At 41.4% G+C, this 20,691-nt stretch overlaps 1 protein-coding gene across 1 annotated transcript in view; it reads right to left on the bottom strand.

The window, feature by feature from the left end:
* LOC128371567 (unconventional myosin-VIIa-like) overlaps positions 1 to 20,691 on the bottom strand; it is a 42,862-nt gene that overhangs the window by 1,568 nt on the left and 20,603 nt on the right. Inside the window, exons 19-45 of the mRNA XM_053331919.1 lie at positions 19,343 to 19,435; positions 17,759 to 17,853; positions 17,543 to 17,627; positions 17,208 to 17,426; positions 14,471 to 14,788; positions 13,986 to 14,195; positions 13,539 to 13,715; positions 13,334 to 13,423; positions 12,713 to 12,840; positions 10,791 to 10,917; positions 10,115 to 10,234; positions 9,276 to 9,449; positions 8,201 to 8,428; positions 7,387 to 7,557; positions 7,193 to 7,310; positions 6,653 to 6,779; positions 6,255 to 6,424; positions 5,345 to 5,535; positions 5,108 to 5,232; positions 4,863 to 5,020; positions 3,082 to 3,235; positions 2,388 to 2,543; positions 2,132 to 2,237; positions 1,665 to 1,778; positions 656 to 743; positions 429 to 535; positions 67 to 252 (exon numbers count right to left, since the gene is read on the bottom strand). Of these exons, the coding sequence (XP_053187894.1) occupies positions 67 to 252; positions 429 to 535; positions 656 to 743; positions 1,665 to 1,778; positions 2,132 to 2,237; positions 2,388 to 2,543; positions 3,082 to 3,235; positions 4,863 to 5,020; positions 5,108 to 5,232; positions 5,345 to 5,535; positions 6,255 to 6,424; positions 6,653 to 6,779; positions 7,193 to 7,310; positions 7,387 to 7,557; positions 8,201 to 8,428; positions 9,276 to 9,449; positions 10,115 to 10,234; positions 10,791 to 10,917; positions 12,713 to 12,840; positions 13,334 to 13,423; positions 13,539 to 13,715; positions 13,986 to 14,195; positions 14,471 to 14,788; positions 17,208 to 17,426; positions 17,543 to 17,627; positions 17,759 to 17,853; positions 19,343 to 19,435 (4,035 nt within the window). The remainder of the gene's footprint in view (positions 1 to 66; positions 253 to 428; positions 536 to 655; positions 744 to 1,664; positions 1,779 to 2,131; positions 2,238 to 2,387; positions 2,544 to 3,081; positions 3,236 to 4,862; positions 5,021 to 5,107; positions 5,233 to 5,344; positions 5,536 to 6,254; positions 6,425 to 6,652; positions 6,780 to 7,192; positions 7,311 to 7,386; positions 7,558 to 8,200; positions 8,429 to 9,275; positions 9,450 to 10,114; positions 10,235 to 10,790; positions 10,918 to 12,712; positions 12,841 to 13,333; positions 13,424 to 13,538; positions 13,716 to 13,985; positions 14,196 to 14,470; positions 14,789 to 17,207; positions 17,427 to 17,542; positions 17,628 to 17,758; positions 17,854 to 19,342; positions 19,436 to 20,691) is intronic.

Here is a 20,691-nt window from a genome sequence, read left to right as displayed (position 1 = left end):
TGGCTGCGAGCTGCTAGCTGAAAAATCTGAAATTACAAAGTACACAAGAATCTTCATTGAGCTCACCCTCTTCCAGTCCTCGGGGGACAGATGTCTGATCTGATCCTGAGGGACGAGCTCCTTGAGGATCTTAGCAATGTTTTGGAAGTGGGATTTTTCCTCCTCGAACTTCACCCTGTAGATGAGCGCCGCCAGCTGATGCACCTCATCCTTCGAACACTTGTGGTAGCCACGCAGGTACTTGGGCAGCTCCTGCACAGAAGAGGACCATCACCGTGAGTAAAGTAAATTTGTCCCTAAATGAACACAAACCATCCAAGCTTTGTTTTAAAAAGAGCTGGAATTATTATATCATGTTGACCCAGTTTTTAAGCTGTTTTAAATGAGATTTTTAGGGCATTTCTAGAGGTGATGCAGAGGCCGCTCACTTGGTAATAGTGGAAGATGGAGTCAGCCATGGCGTCTTTACCCGGCGTTGTGTTCGTCCAAAGCTTCTTCATGAAGAACACCTGATACGTCAGCGAAGGCACAAAACCTGCACACGCCCGAGACACACAGATGATAAAGATAACAGATAACAGATAGAAAGAGAAAGACACATTTATAAAATTTGCTCTCTTGCTGGAAGAGCTGTAGTTGATTTTTTTTTTTTTACCTTCTTTTACGTGTCTGGCTTTCTTGATCCAGTCGGTCAGGTGCCTCACAAAGTCGAAGAAGAAGTCGCCGTCAGGAACACTGATGACCTGGAAATAACACACAATAACAAGACTGAAGTTCTCAAAGTTTATCTTATATCACCTCAATGATATTTCTATACAGATTAACCCTCCTGTTGTCCTCGAGTCAAGGAAGGAAGTTAGAAGGGGAGGAAGAAGGATGGAAAGGAGGGAGGAGGAAGGAAGGGAGGAAGGAGGAAGGAAGGGAGAAGGAAGAAGGAAGAAGGAAGAAGAAAGGGAGGGAGGGAGGGAGGAAGGGAGGAAGGAGAAAGGAAGAGAGAAGGAAGGAAGGAAGGAAGGAAGGAAGAAGGAAAGGAGGGAGGGAAGGAAGGAAGGAAAGAAAGAAAGAAAGAAGGAAGGAAGGAAGGAAGGGAAGGAGGGAGGGAGGAAGGAGGGAAGGAAGGAAGGAAGGAAGATAGGTGGGAGGGAGGGAGGAAAGTAATGAGGGAGGTAAGGAAGGAAAGAGAGAAGGAGGGAGGGAGGAAAGAAAGACAGAAGGAAGGAAGGAAGGACAAAAGGAAGGAAGGAAGGAAGGAAGGAAGGAGGGAGTGAGGAAGGAAGGAGGGTAGGTGGGAGGGAGGAAAGAAGGACAGAAGGAAGGAAGGAAGGAAGGAAGGAAAGAAGGAAGGAAGGAAGGACAGAAGGAACAGTCAAAACAGACGGGGTCAATTTGACCCGGGATGACGACACAAAGCTTCAGTAGGCTGATCTAAAAAATAGTCAGGCTAGCTGTTTCCACCTGTTTCTATTCTTTATGCTAAGCTAAGCTAATCTGCTGCTGAGTGTGGTGACCCATTAAATAGACAGACATGAGAGCAGTATTAATCTTTTCATCAAACTCTTGGCATGAAAGCAGTAAAAGTGTATTGCCAAAAATCTAGTTTTAGAATAAAACACATCATTTACAGTATATTGATGCTGCAGTGCTAACATAGATATCGTCTTCACCTTGTCTGTGATCTTGACGAAAAGACTGAAACCCTCAGCGGATTTAAGCATCAGGCGTCCGGAGATGTTGTGGCAGAAGTCTTTGGCTTTGGTGCTCGACTCCACTTCAAACACCTGTGAACGCAACAAGACACAACAAATGAGACAGAATCTGAAAAATGAGCAAATATTTTCAGTGTAGCAGGTTTATAGAGGGCTGTGTGCAGTATATGATCATAAAAACGTCAAAGCTCTTGGGTAGAATCTCCCATTATGATAATTTAAAGTAAACTGAGTACTTATGTTGATTCATTTCCAACTACTTTCTGACTTTTAAGACTCATAAAATCATTCAGAACCTTTTGGATAGAGTAAAAAACGTCTCGACTGAATCAGGGTGTTGATTTTTCAAAATAAAAGCTCATTCTTGCAGTTATTGTATGTTATATGTTATAATATATGTTTTGCATTTTTTTGTTGTTACTCACCTCGTCCGAGTCATCGGGGAAATAAACTTTGTGGAAGATCTGAGTGGTTTTGTGCTGGATGGCCTCGACCTCCACCAGGTGAGGAGGGTACTTTCTGGACCCATTTCTACACCAAATATAAAAGAGGAGAGAGAGATGAATGTAGAGTAAAACAGAGCAGGAGGAGTGTTCATTTAGACTAGAAGAAAGAGACGTGTGTGTGTGTGTGTGTGTGTGTGTGTGTGTGTGTGTGTGTGTGTGTGTGTGTGTGTGTTACCGTAAGGCTTTCTGTAGTCGCTGCATGCAGTCTGGAGCCAGCGGATAATGTTTCTTAGCCTGAAGGAACTTCTGGACGTGAGGCAGCAGGATGTTACTGGGAGGAAACAAACCAGTGCAGAGCCACAGCAGCTCCCAGCCCTTCTCCTCACTGTATCTACACACACACACACACACACAGAGGAAGTAATGATCTAATGATGAGCAATGATCCAACTGAGTAAATGGTCAAAAAATATGTTCTCGTGGTAAAAAAATAGGGTATGACATCTAAAAACTTTCATGTGTTGAATCATAAATCCACTGAAGGCAAAAGGATCCACACACTGTATTAAAAGCTTCCAGCAACTTTAATTACAAAAGCAACAGTTTGATCTCGCAGATATGTTATGTCCTGGTGTCCATTTACTTTTGGCCATATAGTGTATCTAATGTATTCATGCATTAGCCTTTCTTTGATAAATGTCAAGAGAAACCAAAACGTTCTTACATCTCAGAAACGTTAGAATCATAAAAACGTGTTCGTAAATACTGAACTCATAATTCTGACTTTGTGAAAGCTCCTTGAAGGCAGCATGATGCTCAGTTACATACTTTACACCTTTAGGATTTCTGTATGTGTGTGTGTGTGTGTGTGTGTGTGTGTGTGTGTGTGTGTGTGTGTGTGTGTGTGTGTGTGTGTGTTTCAGACTTACTTGATCTGATTATCGGTGAGCTGTTTGAGAATCTGACAGAAGATCTCGTCTTTGAGCGGCTCGGCCTTCAGCGCTCCTTCAAAGATCTGATCGGTGAGCTCGTTGACGGAGCGCACTCGTTTGGACGGGTAGTCGCCCATATACTTCATTATAGGTACGGACACAGTTAAGGACATCAACGGGTCATGAGATACAGTACAGCAAAGGTGTCAAACTCATTTTCATTCAAGGGCCACATACAGATACAGACCAATTTGATCTAATGTGGGCTGAATCATTATAAAAGATGGAGTGAAAGAAGGAAGAAAGGAAGGAAATAAGAAGGGAAGGAAGGAAAGAGAGGCAAAAGGAAGGAGGGAAGAAAGGTAGGAAGGACAGATGGGAGGAAGGACAGAAGGAAGGAAGGGAGGAAGGACAGATGGAAGGAAGAAAGGAAGGAAGGAACAAAGAAAGGATAAAAGGAAGTAGGAAGGACAGATGGGAGGAAGGACAGAAGGAAGAAAGGGAAGAAGGACAGATGGCAGGAAGGACAGAAGGAAGGAAGGAAGGGAGGAAGGATGGATGGAAGGAAGAAAGGAAGGAAGGAACAAAGAAAGCATAAAAGGAAGTAGGAAGGACAGATGGAAGGAAGGAAAAGAACACAGGATGGAAAGTGGGCCGGATTGCACCCCTTGGCGGGCCGGTTCTGGCCCACAGGCCGCATGTTTGACACCCCTATAGTACAGTGTGAGTGACTGATTGATTTGTATAATGATGTTTTAAATGAGGGCCAAACCACCTTCTAAAACAGAAATTGGATAAGACATTTTGGACCTGCTTAGCAAAATAAATATAAAAGTAAAGAAGCACCATATGCTACAGTAATGAAGTCTACAGCTACGTCCTCACTTTGGTGCATGTAAGAATAAGGGGGTCTGATGGTCAAAAGGCTCCTGACCTGTGCCCAGATACGATAAAGGTTTGGGGTCTTGGAAAGGGCAGGACGTGGTTAAGTGGCCAGTGGATTATTTAAGGATTAAGACCCCAATTTCCTGTGTTGTGGAGATGTGTGACCCTCGTGTGACATGACTTTTTGGGTAATAAATATGTATATGTATGTAAATCAATGTCTTGTTATATAATAGATTAGGTTTGTATACTCTGTGATGTATTTAAAACCCTGACTACTAACCTGTACTTTTTTTTTGTCTTGATTTTTAATGTGTTTGTAACTCAACATCACTGTAAATGAACAAAGGTTTGATTGATTTTTAATATATAATATGTCTCAATGTGCAAAAGTCAATGTATTCAGCATCATTTTCAGCAGCATGTAAAGCCGTAGTTAAAATGCTCTTAAAGGATAAGTCTGTCTTGTCCATATGAACACTGAACAAGGTTTTTCTGCTCATACTGGATATTAAAAAATCCCCTTTAAATGTATTTTAATGTAAATGATGAAGGCCAAAATCCACAGTGAGTCCACACAGTCATTTAAAAGTAGATGTGAAGCTTATATGAGGTTCAGCAGTCTGAGTTAGTCATATATCAAGTGGATATCTGACACATTTACTGTCTTTTTAGCATCAAATTCCCTCTTTGTGTTTCCCTGTTGTGCTGTGGTGGAAGTATAGTAACACAAAGACTGTAACATTGACAGATATCTAATTGATTTGACTCATTTGGAGGACTGAATTGTACCTGTTAGGTTCTGGTAAGTTTGTAGAAAAGGTTTTAAAGACAAGAAAGCTCCAAACACACAACATAACCTGCTCATCTTACATCTCTCATTAAAAGGATATCTAGGAAGGCCAGACAGGCTTCCTGCGAGAGCTCCTCGTGGGCCAGGACCTTCTTCAGCAGAGGCTGTTTGAGAGGCTCCCTGATGCAGCCCCACAGACGCTCCTTCCCCCGAGCTTTAGAGATCATCACCCTGCTCAAAGTGCTCTTAGGAGGAGGTCTGGAAACAAGGAGAAGGAACTTAACATGTTTGGATAATACAGCTTAATATGGCTTGAAAACATGGAGTAAGATGCCTGAAACACACCTGAAGTAGTCGTAGGAGAACTCCTCCAGCGTGTAGGCTTTGATTTTGTCCTCGTTGTCAGAGACGTTGCTCAGGGATACGCTGATGGACTCTCGCCTCTGATCAGGAGTCATAGTGACGAGAGCCTGAGACGCAGAAAGAGTGAAAAGAAGATGGAACAGCTGAAAATGAAAATTCCTCCTCCTCAGAAGAAGACCAAATCTAAATCTACAGATATGAGAGGTTGGTTATTCTCACCACTATGTCGTACTGCGGTCTGGTGATGGTCGGCAGGATGTAGACACAGTCGGCGGGGAAGTCCCCTCTGTGTTTGGTCCTGTCATTGATGCCGTGAGCCCAGCCGGAGTTCATCACGTGCTCTCCGTCATGTTCGTCCAAGATGATCAGATCCCCCTTAGTGAAACTCAGGAATGATGAATCTACTCCAGCTGGGAGATAAAAAACAAAAACATGCACAAGAAAGTTTATTATCCCTCCTGTCGTCCTCCCGGGTCAAATTGACCCCATCTCTTTTGACTGTAAGTGTTCCTTCTTTCCTTCCTTCCGCTTTCTTTAATTTTTCCTTTGTTTTTCCCCTTCTTCCATCCTTCCTTCCTTCCTCTCTCCTTTCCTCCCTCCCTCCCTCCCTCCCTCCCTTCCTCCTTCCTTACTCCTTTCCTTCCTCCCTTCCTTTCCTTCCTCCCTTCTTTTCCTTCCTTCCTCCTTTTCTTCCTCCCTCCCTCCCTCCTTTCCATCCTCCTTCCTTCCTTACTCCTTTCCTTCCTTCCTTCCTTCCTCCTTTTCTTCCTCTCTCATTTCCTTCCTCCCTCTCTCCTTTCTGTCCTTCTTCCTTCCTTACTCCTTTCCTTTCCTTTCTTCCTTCCTCCCTTCCTTCCTTCCTATCCTTCCTTCCTTCCTCCTTTTCTATCTCCCTCATTTCCTTCCTTCCTCCCTTCCCTTCTTTCCTTCCTCCTTCCTGCCTTCCTTCTTCCCTTCCTTCCTTCCTCCTTTTCTTCCTCCCTTCCTTCCTTCCTCCTTTCCTCCCTCCCTCCCTACTCCTTTCCTTCCTTCCTTCCTTGACCTGAGAATAACAGGAGGGTTATACAAAGAACTCCCCACAAAACATGCTTCTTTTTTTTTTAGTTTTCAAACCCTTGCTGAGTCTTACCGGGGTTGGGACAGTCCAGCAGTCCGACCACATACTTGGACTTCTTCCTCAGACCCTCGAGGAAGGTGACCACCAGGTCTCGGATGTCCTCTGCGTTGTTGGAGGTGAACGTGTACTCGTCTCCTTTCATGGTGGCCAGGGTGAAACTCTGACCTTGGAGTTTACCCCCTCTGGAAAATCAAATTCACTTTAACAGACTGCTTTCACTAATGTTTAAATTTAAATGACCAGAACATGGATGTCATGCAGTAGTTCACAAAAATAGAAGCTCCTACTCATTATGGGGTAATTATTTCAACTTTGTTGTATAATTTTGATATAGAGTGTTTGTTATTAGTGTTGCTTTATATATTGAAGATGGTGACGATGATGATGCTGATGATGATGATGCTTTATACCTGCTGCTGGACACAGCGGTGATCTCGGGGAAAGAAAGCTCCAGAAGAACCTGCTCCTGCTCATCCACGAAGTAAACCCCGGTCCAGTTCACTGCCACGATCACGTCGTTCTTGGGCAGGCTGGGTCCTGTCAACAAACATTAATATATCCATGAAAAAACACAAACACACACACACAATAAAACATAGTTAACCCTCCTGTTGTCCTCAGGTCAAGGAAGGACAGGAGGAAGGAAGGAAAGGAGTAAGGACGAAAAGGGGGAGGAATTTAGGAGAGAAGGAAGGGAGGAAGGAAAGGAGGAAGGAAGGATGGCAGGAAGGAAAGAAAGGAGTAAGGAGTAAGGAGGGAGGGAGGAAGGGAGGATGGAAGGATGGAAGGATGGAAGGAGGAGGGAGCAAAGAAAGATGGGAGGAGGGTAAGAAGGAAGGGAAGAAGGAACAGTCAAAAGAGACGGGGTCAATTTGACCCGGGAGGACGACACAAATGTTAACAATAAGAACTAGAGTATGTTTGCCTGTTAGCGCTTTGGCGTCACCAACCTGAGAATTTGAAGGCCTCGTAGAAGCGTGAGAAGAGTAAAGGCCACTTTAAACGAGCAAAATCCACCACGTCCTCCTTCACCTTCTGCGTGTTGATCCTCCTCTTCAAGTGTAGTCCCTGAACATTTAGTCCTGGTTAGTCATCTTCACACAACCCATAAAAATAAAACACACAAAGTCTTGGTTGTCGTCACCTTTTTGTGGGCGTTGATGATAAGCTGAACCCATTTCTCTGGGGTCTTTGTCGGGGTGATTTCTCTGTCGGGGATGTAGGAGGGGATGAGGCTCAGCAGGCGGTCCTGGAGAACCTCTACGCCGTAGTCCACGTAGTACTGCTGAGAGGCCAGTTCTGCTAGATCCTCCTCCTTTAGGAACGAGGCAGAGCGAAGAGATGATCACAAGAAACCAAAACCAATACCAGAATGTGTTTTTTTGCTCCAGATTTGTGTCAAATCCAAAAAGTCTAACTCAAATTTGAAGCTCAACATTATGAAATACAGGTTTAAAATACCGGTAGTTGTTTTATGACTACTAAAGGTTTAATTTGCTTCAGTACGTCTCACAGTTTAGACCAAAGTCCAGCTTCATAGAAGGATTGCTGCACACTTTTGATTTTAAGTGCCTTCTGAGATTTATCAAGCACCTTTTTGGCTTGTTTATAATAATCAGCCCAACAAAAACATTTTCAGGTCATGCTGTAAATAATTTTCTTTTTCCTAATAACAAAAAAAAAATCAGATGTTGTGAAATGACTGGCCTAAGACAGACAATCATGTAGCTTATTAACTTTGGTGTCTCAATAACTGTTACTATGAAACTTGGTCCCTTATCTTTTCATCTAGCGCCATCATCAGGTCAAAATTTAAACTTCAGCATCATTTTAGACTCATAGTGTTGTTAATGAATTGTCAAACTTGGATAGCCTGAATACATGTTGTTCATCTGTAGGCGGGTCATAATTTCAGTTTCATTTAATGAGCAAATGGTACTGATATCTGCGCTGCTCACCCTCTCACAGCGGTACTCTCCAAACTTCACCCCTCGTACGATCTGCTGGTAAATGAGGTTTGTGGCGACGTAGTCCTCGGCCGGGTTGTGCCACGGGTTGAAGATCTCCTTCCTGAAGAAAAGCCTCCAGGGAGCGTTCCTCTCCTGGGCGCCCTGCTCCTTAGCATACTGCTCACACTGAGACACAGCGTCCATGACGTGGTCACTGCCGCTGCCCAGAGATGACACCTGGACAAAGGTTATAATGTCAGAAATGTTCAGTGCTGATTTGAATATAAAACCTCCATTATATCCTAACAAGACTGTATGATTTTTGTTAATGTGGTCATATTATTGAAATGAATGATTAAATCCATTATCGATTAATCTGCTAATTATTTTCCTGATTAGTCTGTAAATCATTTGGTCTGCAAACCACCAGAAAACTGTGAAAAATGCCTTTGAATACCAGTGAGAACATTTCAGGAGCTGCAATATACCTTATTCTGACCGAGCAACAATCTAAAACCCCAAAATATGCACCAATAATAATAGTGTGTAGCTCAAAATGCTTTACAACAAAATAAATGATATACACCAAGTGCTTCACATTAAAAGGAGCATAAAAAATGTAAAAAAAAAAGAAGAAAAGAAAGAGGAAAAAAAGAAAAGGAAAATGGAAAATAAGATGGAAAATTAAAATAAATAAAATAAATTGAATATATAAAATCAAGTAAAATACAACATTTTAATAGAAATGGTCAGTAGTGCCTCAGTGTGAAGACAGCTGTCAAAAAAGTTAGTTAAAGGCAAAAGTGAAGAGGTTAAGTTTTTTTTAGCTTTCTTTTAAACATATTTAGTGAACTGGCTTCCCTGATAATCTGTTATTATCTTATTTAATAAGATGTAACACGAGGAAAAGCAGCTAATTCTCCCATCAGAGAAACTTAATGTGTTTTTTCCCCTTGAAAATTGACTTAAAGATTAATCAAATATGAAAAATGTTGCTGATTTCTTTCCTGTTGATTAGTGAATCATGGCTGCAGCTCTATATATTACACACTAATCATATATACTGGTCTAATCCCAGTTATACCTTGTCAAACAGAGCGATGTAGAGCGAGAAGCCGAAGCGATCTTTGAGGCCGATCTTGTCGGCCAGAGCGTTGCACAGCTCGCTGGCGGTGGTGGCCGAGTCTGCCAGGAGGGTCTTAGTGGTGCCGTCCATGAATGTTACAGGAAGCATGATGGGCTTCTTAGATTTAGTGGCCTGGGGAGTATAAAAAAAAAAAACAGATTCAATGACCTATAAATGTACGTTTCTTAGCAATAATTTTTGGGTCAAATTGACCCCATCTGTTTTGGCTGTTCCTTCCTTCCTTCCTTCCTTCCTTCCTTCCTTCCTTCCGCCCTTCTTCTCTCTTTCTTTCCTCCCCATTACCTTCCTTCCTCTTTTCCTTTCTCCCTCCCTCCTACCTTCCTTCTTCTTTCCTCTTTTCCTTTCTCCCTCCCTCCTCCCTTTTTTCCTCCCTCATTTCCTTCTTTCCCTCCCTCCTTTCTTCCCTCATTCCTCCCTCCCTCCTTTCCTCCCTTCCTTCCTTCCTCCTTTCCTTCCTTGACTTGAGGACAACAGGGGGGTTAGACACTTTTAATCAGATTATCAGCATTAAAAAATAAGCAACCAACAAAGAAGAGGCATAAAAACATCAGATAATAAAACTTTAACATCTCAGAGAGTAATGAATCTAGTTTGAGGGCAGTTTGCAATTCATTACATTTGAAAGCATTAATTAGTGAGTACATATGAGATATCTAAGTGTAAGTAGTTATTGAATGGTAGGCTATAGTTGCAGGATGTAAATGTGAGAAGAGATGTGAGTGAGTTGGAGGGAAGTCAGTAGATAACTGGCAGAGAGCGACAGGTGTGTTCGGTACCTGTAATTCCAACCAGGATGGCGGCTGGGTCCTCGTGCGGTTGGCAAACGTCCGCCTCAACCTTTCCTCGCAGTATGGAGCGTAACCGGGCGGGCCGTTAACTAAAAACGTCCGTAAATACTGATGACAGAGAAGCAGAGGAGATGGAAAGAGGTAAAAGTGAGTAAAAAGGTCCTTTTAAATGAAGTAAAGGATGAAATATCTTCTATTCTGAGCTAAGCTAACATTTTAGATTACAGTCAAGTAGATTCAATATGTAAGGTACATCACCAACAGTTGTATCTAACCGTGATTTTATTTCCTTTAATTACTTTTATAATAGTAATCCATCTGTCCTTAATTCCCTTGATTGGATTTTCATCACTCTAGTAAACACAGGATTTTTTTTTCCTCAGCTCTGTTCAGTATGGATTCATTTCTCAATATTACACAGCTGTTCTTTCTGCGTATATTTTCTTTTTTTTAAATATCTTTTTGCTGGAAAAAAATGTTTCTAATTATGGGATCAATGTAAAGGAATTATAGTTAATTAAATGTTTATAGACAGCAAATAAAACTAAAACAAAATCTCATCTTCGTAATACATTATTTATTTTTAGTCACAGTGAGATTGCAGATTTTTTTTGATGATGTTTCCTGAATGCTTTTTCAACTGATGATTTCAAATGTTTCTTACTTTGACGAATTTCTCAGAGGGGGCGAAGCAGCCGACGCAGAGGGACAGCAGGATCCACCCGCGAGCGTGGCTGCTCTTTGATGGATTCTGAGTCAGCTGTTTGCAGATCTGACAGTAGATCTCATCCCTAGAATAGAGAGAGAGAGAGAGAGAGAGAGAGAGAGAGAGAGAGAGAGAGAGAGAGAGAGAGAGAGAGAGAGAGAGAAAGAGAAGAGAGGAGAGAGAGAGAGAGAGAGAGAGAGAAGAGAGAGAGAGAGAGAGAGAGAGAAAGAGAAGAGAGAGAGAGGAGAGAGAGAGAGAGAGAAAGGAAGAAGACAGAGAGAGAGAGAGAGAGAGAGAAGGAGAGAGAAGAGAGACAGAGAGAGAAGAGAGAGAGGAGGAAGAGACAGAGAGAGAGAGAGAAGAGAGAGGGGGAGAGAGAGAGACAGAGAGAGAGAGAGGAGAGAGAGACGAGAGAGAGAAGAGAGAGAGAAGAGAGAGAGAGAGAGAGAGAGAGAGAGAGAGAGAGAGAGAGAGAGAGAGAGAGAGAGAGAGAGAGACATAGAGAGAGCCGAGAAAGAGACAGACAGAGAGAGAGAGAGAGAGAGAGAGAGAGAGAGAGAGAGAGAGAGAGAGAGAGAGAGAGAGAGAGAGAGAGAGAAAGAAAGAGAGAGAGAGGGGGATAGAGTTAGTTTGATTAATTATGCCTTGAAAATCCATATACATATATTCATGGTCCCAAGAGGATAATTCTACATTACAAAACTATTATTAGCTCAAACTCATCTCTTAAAGATCTAACCCTAACCCTTCACATGCTTAATATGTGTCAAAAAATGTTAAACTTTATCCAGTCAAATGTGACTAACTAACCACCTCCATTGTATAAAACCACACTTAAATCCTTCCTTTTAAATCTGGCTTGCAATTGAACTTTTATTTTATGTATTCATCTGTCATTTATTTTATGTTTTAGCCTGTTTTTACTACTTAGACTTTTTATTTTTATTCTAATTTTTATGTCCTGATTGTTTTCCACCTTTCATGTCTGGTTTATGATTTTATTTTCTTCTTTGTTTTGCCTTTTTAATACCCCCCCCCACCTCACATTTCTGGTTTTAACCCACTTTGTTTTATTATCATCATTAATCTCTTGTTTCATTTGGGTATTCTTCATTTTAACATTTTTATCCTACCCCTGGTGTTTCTCACTGCAGATTCATGAGAGTTATGATAGCGTTTCCTTTGCTCCTGTTTTTTTGGGGTGGTTGTTTTGGTGTGGTCATTAGGAGAGGAGGTGAGTTTACATTTTCATATGTGTGTGATTTATTTTATGCGACACAATCATGCTGCAGGGTGTTATGATCAATTCAGCTTCCTAAAAAGAGCCGCTAGCAAGGACTTAGACTTTCATATGAGTTTTTATTGCACGTGGCTGACGGATCGCAGGAGTCTGGTATTTTGGTGATGATGATGATCATTAACCCTCCTGTTGTCCTCGAGTCAAAGGAAGGGAGGAAGAAAGAAGGAAGGAAAAGAGGGAGATAGGAAAGAGGGAAGGAAGGAAGGAAGGAAGTATGGAGGATAGAAGGTAGGAAGGAAGGAAGTGAGTGAGGGAGGGAGAGAGGGGGAGAAAGGAAAAGAGTAAGGGAGGAAGGAAGTAAAGAAGGACAGAGGAAGCAAGGAAGGAAGGGAGGAAGAAGGAAGCAAGGATGGAAGGGAGGAAGAAGGAAGGAAGAAGGAAGGAAAAGAGGGAGGTAGGAAGGAGGGAAGGAAGGAAGGATAGAAGGAAGGAAGGATGGAGGAAAGAAGTAAGGAAGGAAGGTAGGAGTGAGGGAGGTAAGGAGGGAGGGAGAAAGGAAAAGAGGAAGGGAGGAAGGAAGTAAAGAAGGAGTCTGGTATTTTGGTGATGATGATGATGATCATTAAAGCTCATAGGTCACCTGAGGGCGGGACGGAGGATGCCGTTTCCAATGATGAAGTGAAGCTTCTCCAGGTTGGAGGTGGGTCGATCCTCCAGCATGCTGTTGCCCTGGAGACCGTAGTCGCTCTCTGTGAGCCGCCTGGTGACCTGCAACACAGAAAATAAATGTGACCAAGATGGCAAAGACTAAAACTAAACATATTTTCTGTTTATTTTAATCTGATTCTATTTAGTTTTATAAGCACAGAATATTGTTTCAGTTAGTCTTTCATCTTGTTTTTCTTTCTAAAGTCTAGTTTTTTGAATCCTAGTTTTAGTTTTGAGTTCAGGTTTAATTCCCTATAACAATAGAATAGAGTAGAATAGAATACTCCATTTGTGCTTTAAAAACAGATTAAAAAAAAAAATAAAAAAAGATGACATAGAATAAAAAGGTGAGAAAACAAATGTGACCAAGCGGGCAAAGACTAAAACTAAAAGATATTTTCTGGTTATTTTATTCTATTTAGTGCACAATATTGTTTCAGTTTGTCTTTCTAAAAGTCTAGTTTTTACTTTTATCTGAGTTAACAAAATGTTTTTTCCTTCACACCTTGAGTTTAGTTTTAGTTCACTATAACAACCTTGGTATGAGTCTCACCTCCTCAGTGATCTTTGATTTCCTCTTCAGGGTGAGAGACACCAGTTTATGTCTGACGCTGTTCCTCTTCTGGGTGTCTATGGAGCTGTTCTGTAGATACAAACACAGGGAAGTGATGATGTTTTATGTCTGGTTATAGATCACATCGCTGTCTTCTAAATGTTACCATTCACGCCCAAGAAGCCTTTGTCTCTCCTCCTCTCACCTCTCCTTCCACCGCCAGCTCCTGCAGCTCCCTCTTGTAAGTCCTCTTGCCGAGGGTCTCGTAGATCTTGGTCATGACGGGGATCTTCTCGCTGCCGTCGTTAATGACCATCTGGCATTTTGGCTCAGGCAGGTCTCCCATGAACCTCAACACGGTGATCCACACGGCTAACGCAGCCTGCAGGACAGATATATAAGATCATATAAAAGTGCTTCATTATACATAAAGGTATTTTAATAACTGTCAATAATAATTTCCATATTCAGCATTACAAAGCAGACTCTGTTCACCTACTTCATATATTGTGTGTCACTTGGTTAAATTTAGTGTAAAAATCCACTTATGGTAGATCAAATATGTCACTTTCAAGACATATTTCTCACATTTTTGTTATTATAGAGAGAAAATGATCCTTTTATAATGTCAAAAAAAAATCAAGAGTCTCACCAGTTGATCTCCTTCATCCTCATGAAAAAGCAGAGGTTGTTTGAGCGGCCGTCTGATGTAAGTGTGAGTGGAAACACCCTGGAAATAGGTGGCTGCGAACTTAGAAAACTTGTACTCGGATAAATCCTCATCTTCCTCGTCGGGTAGCGGTGGAGCTTCATTCATTTCCTCTTCTTCAGCTTCCTCAACGTGAGGAATCTGCTCCAAGTCCTGAGGGACAGGGTTAGGGTTAAGCATTTTGACATCTTCCACAATCTACAACATAATTTTTAAAATATTTGATCACCAAAGTTATCAAAATTCATCCTGAGGGGAAAATAAAAATGCAATCCATCCATTGTGTATCACGACATTTCACTCTGAACAACAATAATGAATCTCATGGTGGTGCTAGATAAAAGAGAATCACCAAAGTAAGAAGGATTTATCCTCTGGTGACCATGAATGACAGACAAAAGTGGCTAAAACTAACTACTAATACATACTTCAAAGCCAGATGGTGCTTGTCCGTCCTGGTTGGGTAACGGCCCAGAGTTCCCCAGGAACCCGAACATGCGGTCCACCATGTCTGAGTGGTCCACTGGCTGCTCCTTCTCCCTCTCCATCTGCTCCAGCATCTCCTTCTTTCTCTTCGCCTCCTCTTTTTCCTCCCTGTCCCTCTCCTCCTGCTGCTGGGCCAGTTGGATGAGCCGCTCCTGGTGTTTCCTCTCGGCCTCCACCTTGGCCCGCCGAGCCGTCATCTGGTTTCGCAGCTGCTCCTCCTCGGCCAGGCGCTGACGCTCGGCTGCCAGGCGATGCTGCAGCTGTGGGTTCACAGAGGCAGGTAGGCTGTTAGCTATGGATCAGATACCTCATTTGCATTTATTAATTATCTATTTCATAAATTGTCTTATTAAAACTAGAGCTGAGGAACTGGAGGGAAATATTAAGGGTGTTAAAAGTGACTTTTTGTTATGATACATCTAAGAAATGATGACACAACAGAGAGTAAAGAATACTAAAGAGTATTTTTACCTCTATTCAGTATTTACAGGATCTTTACATGTAGAGCTACAGCAGAAAACATCTATATTTCTACACTCTAACATGACACGCATCCAAAAGTAGGTTGTGCAGATGCCAGGGTCAACATCTTTGGACGCATGTACATGTACAACATTGACAATATATAGAAAACGTGTAAACAGCAGCCACATCTTGTCCGTTCAGGTCCACAAGCTGCTCCGCTGTTGGGCTCCCAAAGCGCTCACCCACCTCGCCCCACCCGACTTCTTCACTGTCGCATCACCGGAGGAGCTGCAGACTCGCTCAGGGATTATTATTTTGCTCTCTCTGTTCTCTGAAAGCTATTTACAACTGATCTATTCAATAACAAACTGAGATTTAGCAAACATTTTAAAAACACAACTGATTTATTCAATATTGACTCTCAGAACAGGAAATGTGCAACAATGGCAGATATAAAAGGAGCATTTCCAAACATTTTCATATTTCACAAACAGTATGCAACCAGGTTAAAACAAGCCTATTAAAAAAAACAATGTTTAAAATAAGGTTTTATGGTAAAACATTTATAAACATGCAAGGTTCTTAATAAAAAAAAACAACTATTAAACTATTATGAGCACCTCAGATTGAATTAAGTGTGCTTAAAGGCCTCAGTACACTTCAAAAGAAGTGCTTGTTGGCTCATCTAACAGCATCTAAAACTCCCTTTCGGCCGGTGTGCAGAGATGTGAAAATAAGGCAGGGTTTGAACTTCTCACACAACTATTTTTGTGGGTTTTTGTGTGTGTAACTAAGTGAACCTTCGCCTTAAGACGAGGTTCGATGAAATGTAAAACATAGTGAGTTTGAAGTATACCAAGGCCTTAAAGCTGGATTTATAGTTGATGAATAAGGGAGATGCGCTGCAGAGTAAGTTTTAGTTTTAGTCAAAGAAAAGGAAAGACACCGGTAGCATACCGCTAACTCTCACCGATACTGGTGAGTAAGTAAAAGGAATTACGAGAAGTAGCACCCATAACTCACGTAAGATATCATGAAGTTAGGAATCAGGGGGGAAACCATCCGATTTCACACATTTTCTATCACCACTGCAACACTAGACAGATGTGTTATAAGTAGCGTTTGATCAAGAGCAAGAAAATCCCTTCTTCACATCCCCTTTTATTCCCAGTGATACCTTCTGTTTTCTAAAGCAATAGTTCACATTTTTTGGATTACTGGCTCCCTTAGCAAAGAAAAAGATGAGAAGATGTGTCATGTCTTGAAGCTCAATATAAGGCTACAGCCTAGCAGCTGGTTAGCTGAAGGTAGGAGGAAAGTATCTTGAGCTTCAGAGGTGTTGGTAAGTGGAGCCAGCTGCTGTCTGTAGCTTCATATTTACCTTACAGACATGAGCGTGGTATCGATCTTCTCATCAAACTCTCTGTAGTATCTTTATATTAATGGCATTATAAGAACAAATACAGTAATGTTGTGTCTCAAATCTCGAACTTCTGTACTTAGGCTTAATATTTTGCTGTCTTTAGCTTCATATTTACCTTACAGACATGAGAGTGGTATCGATCTCCTCATCCAACTCTCTGTGTATTTCCCGAAAATGTTGAACTGTTCCTTTAAGATCAGCTTACTAACGATTTTAAGATATCTCACCAGTTGTTGGTGTTAAGTATAAAACGATCCTTCGCTCACAGCTGACCTTTGCATTTCAGTATAATAAAAAACTTTCTGTAATATCTTTATATTAATGGCATTTTAAGAACTAATACAGTAATGTTGTGTCTCAAATCTCGTACTTCTGTACTTAGGCTTAATATTCTGAGTGCATAAGTGCATTCACATACTGAGAAGTATGAAAAAATGGAGTCAAAAAGTTGAGGGTGGAACTATGGACACTTCTCGCCCTCAATGGTCGCCATCTTGGCTATGAAACGGAAAATCAGGGACCACTTTTCAAACAGGAAATGCCGACCGAGGACGTTCTAACTATGGTGAACATGGCTTCATTATACAAATGTAAATAATACATGTGTTTATTGCACTAAGCACCACTATACAGTTTGATTTGAGACACACTGTAAGGCTTCACATTTTCTTTTAGCCAAACCCCCCTTTTTTTTTTTTACCTCACATTTACCCTCAACACCAATGTTCTCGTCCTTCTGTTACATCAACAACAAGATTCAAGTAGCAGTAGTAAACATAATGGTTTGTTACCTCTGCCCTGAGCCTCTGGCAGAGGCGTCTGGCTATCATGCCCCTGGTGTAGGCCTGGATGGTCAACACGGCACGAAGACGCCGCCAAAATGTCTGCCGGATGATGAAACCGCGGCTACGGGCTTGCATGAGAGTAACACAACGGCGAGTCGACCGGTAGCTTTTGTAGTGCTTCCTGGACCTGTAGACGGCCTGGAGGCGCAAGAAGCCAGACTGCATCTAAAAGAGGGGCAAAAAAGGGGCATTTAGTGGGATAAAACGTCACACTGGTTGGGGAGGTAAGAGAAAACGCACTATTTCATTTTTTGATCCATGAAAACTGCACATTGACTCACAATTTGGTAATTCTTCCTGGACCGATAACCCCTCCACACCTTCTGGATAAAAATCACAGCATTCCTTAGTCTGAGATAGTTCGTCCTAAAAAAGAAAGACAGATATGAGATTTCACACCAGGATATAAAGTACTGAAGTAAAGAAATGTATCCTGAATTCTTCCTTTAGAGCTGAGGTTCACTTGTCAAATACATAAACAAGTAGAAGTTCCTGACCTCGCTTTAAGTCCACGCACAGCCTTCTGGATGAGGATGACTTTGTTCGTAATGGCCGTGTCTCTCTCGATCTCCAGTTGCATGTCGTGGTGATCCTGACAGAAGAAAAGCAAATAAAACCACCAACAAGATAAATATCAACTTTTCTTCTTTTCCAGAGAGGCACTGATTATGATAAGATGAAATATTCTAGTAGATTGCATCACTTTAAAGGATATGGCTGGCAATTTTGGTGATTATTTTGTATTTGTGTGTGTATCCAAAATCTGATATACAGTATATGTTTAAGATCTTTGCTGCTGTCTAAAACTATGAATTGATGAACGATGCTGTTGCACTGTGTTTCAACATGTCAGCTTTTCCAGTTTGTTATGGTCCCTCTAGACAAATAAAAGCTCAGCTAGAGACAGACACATATAAAAGGACTCCAAAGCTCTGGATAATCAGGAGAATGAAACTTTATTTTGAAACTAAGGAAATACTCAAAATGCAAAATGTATAGTATAATATGAGGAAGTCACTGAGCTAGCCATGCACTCAGCTCATCTCCCCTAAACTAACCTAAATCAACCTAATTCAACCCAATACAAAAACCTGATGACTGAACTTAACTAACATAACAAAACCACAGCACTCAAAAACCTGCCAGAGAAAACAACTGGGGATGTTGAGTATAAAGAGGAAAAAATCCCCAAAACAACTGTGCAAGCAGTCAGGCATGAGAGAGAGAGAGAGAGTCTTCACCCACTGCTCCTCAAATCCTCTCTTAGATGGCTAAATTGCTTTCAGGTTCTCCACTGCCTATAAAAAAGAAGACAGGTGGAGGTGGAAGGAGAGCGCCAGAGAGAAAGAGAGACATATTACAGGCCTGTTTCCTTCAGATAGTAAATAGTGCAAAAATAAGACCTATATTGTCCTTTCTACGGATCTTGAAGTAATTCCTTCTATACACATCTTAGTCAGTCTACTTAGTTCTTGCTTTCATGCATTTGGCTTCCTGTAAAATTCATTATTAGAATAACATACAGGGAACTTAATGACCTTTGCCCCCTACTTTATTTCTGACCCTCTCGATCCTCACCCCACTTTTCGACCACTTCGATCCTCAAATTTTGGCCTTTAAGCCATATCCCCCCTACCTTCCTGTTCTTATGTGTCCATTTCAGTTTGTGCTGTTTCTCTCTCTCTCTCTCTCTGCACTTTGTTTTTATTTTTTTATATTTTTATTACTATTAGTGGGGTGGGGGGTTTTAATTGTATGTTTTAATGTTTGGGTTTTATTTTTATTTCTCAAATTGCATGTTTTTATGTTTTTAGTTTCCAATTCTTATTGTTAAATGCTTGTTTTATGTAAAGCCCATTGAGTTGCCATTGTGTATGAAATGTGCTGTATAAATAAAGCTTATTTTATTCTCACTATTTGTTTTAATTTTGCACGTGTGTTTGTGAAGCACTTTGGATACACACTAAGTTCTTCCAAGTACATCAATTCATTGTTGGTTTGATTTACTGACAATAAGAAACATAGAAAATCACCAGCCTTATATCCTGTAATGTTATTATTAAGTTTGATATTTAGGAAACCTTCAGGAAAATCTTGGTCTTTCCGATCTGCCAGTCATCGTGTTTCCCCAGCCGGGCCAGGACTATATGCTGGCAGGTTCCTCGTAGATCCTCCTGGAAGCAGAAAGAACTGGGTTAGGGTTAGACAGGAATGTGGATCGCATCAGTCCAGTTCTTCATGTCTGTCAAAGAATAGACTTTAAAATACTAAACTGTTGGTTTATAAAGGCTAGAATACTAATCTGTAATCTGCTGCTACATTATCTAGACCGCTTAGGTGATCTGAGACAGGTCTGCTTTGTGTCCTCGGAGTTAAAACTAAACATGGAGAAGCAGCTTTCAGTTTATATGCTCCACATATCTGAACAAACTCCCAGAAGAGTTGGTTTGCTACAACTCTCACTTCTTTTAACCTTCAGGTCGTCCTCCCGGGTCAAATTGACCCCGTCTGTTTTGACTGTTCCTTCCTTCCTTCCTTCCTTCGTTCCTTCCTTCCTTCCTTCCGTCTGTCCTTCCTTCCGTCTGTCCTTCCTCCCTCTTTCTCTCTTTTTTCCTTACTCTCTCTTTCCTCCCTTCCTTCTTTCCTTCCTCCATCCCCCTTTCTTCCTTACTTCTGTCCTTCTTTCCTTCCCTCCTTCCTCCCTTCCTTCTTTCCTTTCCTCCCTCCCTTCCTTCCTCCCTCCTCCCTCCCTTCCTTCCATCCTTCCTTCCGTCCTTCCGTCTGTCCTTCCTCCATCCCCCTTTCTTCCTTCCTTCTGTCCTTCTTTCTTTCCCTCCCTCCCTTCCTTCTTTCCTCCGTCCTTCCTTCCTTCCTTCCTCCCTCCCTTCCTTTTCTCTTCCTCCCTTGATTCCTTGAGTCGAGGACAACAGGAAGGTTAAATAACAGCTGTGAGTGCTTTTGATTAAATCTAACTTACTATTTTAGCTGAATTTTATTTCACATTATTTAAATGTCTTCTTTATTTTGCCATGTCTTGCCTTTATATCCTGTCTTGATGCATTTGATGTTTTATTTAAAACAACTAAATAAGTAATTGCCTTGCTGTTGAAATGTGCTTCACAAATGAATTTGCCTTGCCTTGCCTAAAATAACACAATTAATGCAGTATTGATCAGTTCTACAATAGATATTTATCAAACCAACAGATCACACCCCCAACACATTAGAGGTGAATGATAATGCCTGGCTGATATTTGCTACTTCTAAAGGTCAACACATTTATATTGAGGCGAGCAGCAGAAATCTCAGTACACACATCAGTCTTTTTCTACCTTTTTTTGGAAGGAAGGATGGAAGGAAGGATGGAAGGAAAGAAGGAAGGAAGGAAGGAAGGAAGGAAAGAAGGAAAAAAGGAAGGAATGATGGAAGG

The sequence above is a fragment of the Scomber japonicus genome, chromosome 13, assembly GCF_027409825.1.
Source record: "Scomber japonicus isolate fScoJap1 chromosome 13, fScoJap1.pri, whole genome shotgun sequence".
In the NCBI taxonomy this organism is placed as follows: domain Eukaryota; kingdom Metazoa; phylum Chordata; class Actinopteri; order Scombriformes; family Scombridae; genus Scomber; species Scomber japonicus.
This window is presented reverse-complemented; position numbering and strand designations above follow the sequence as displayed.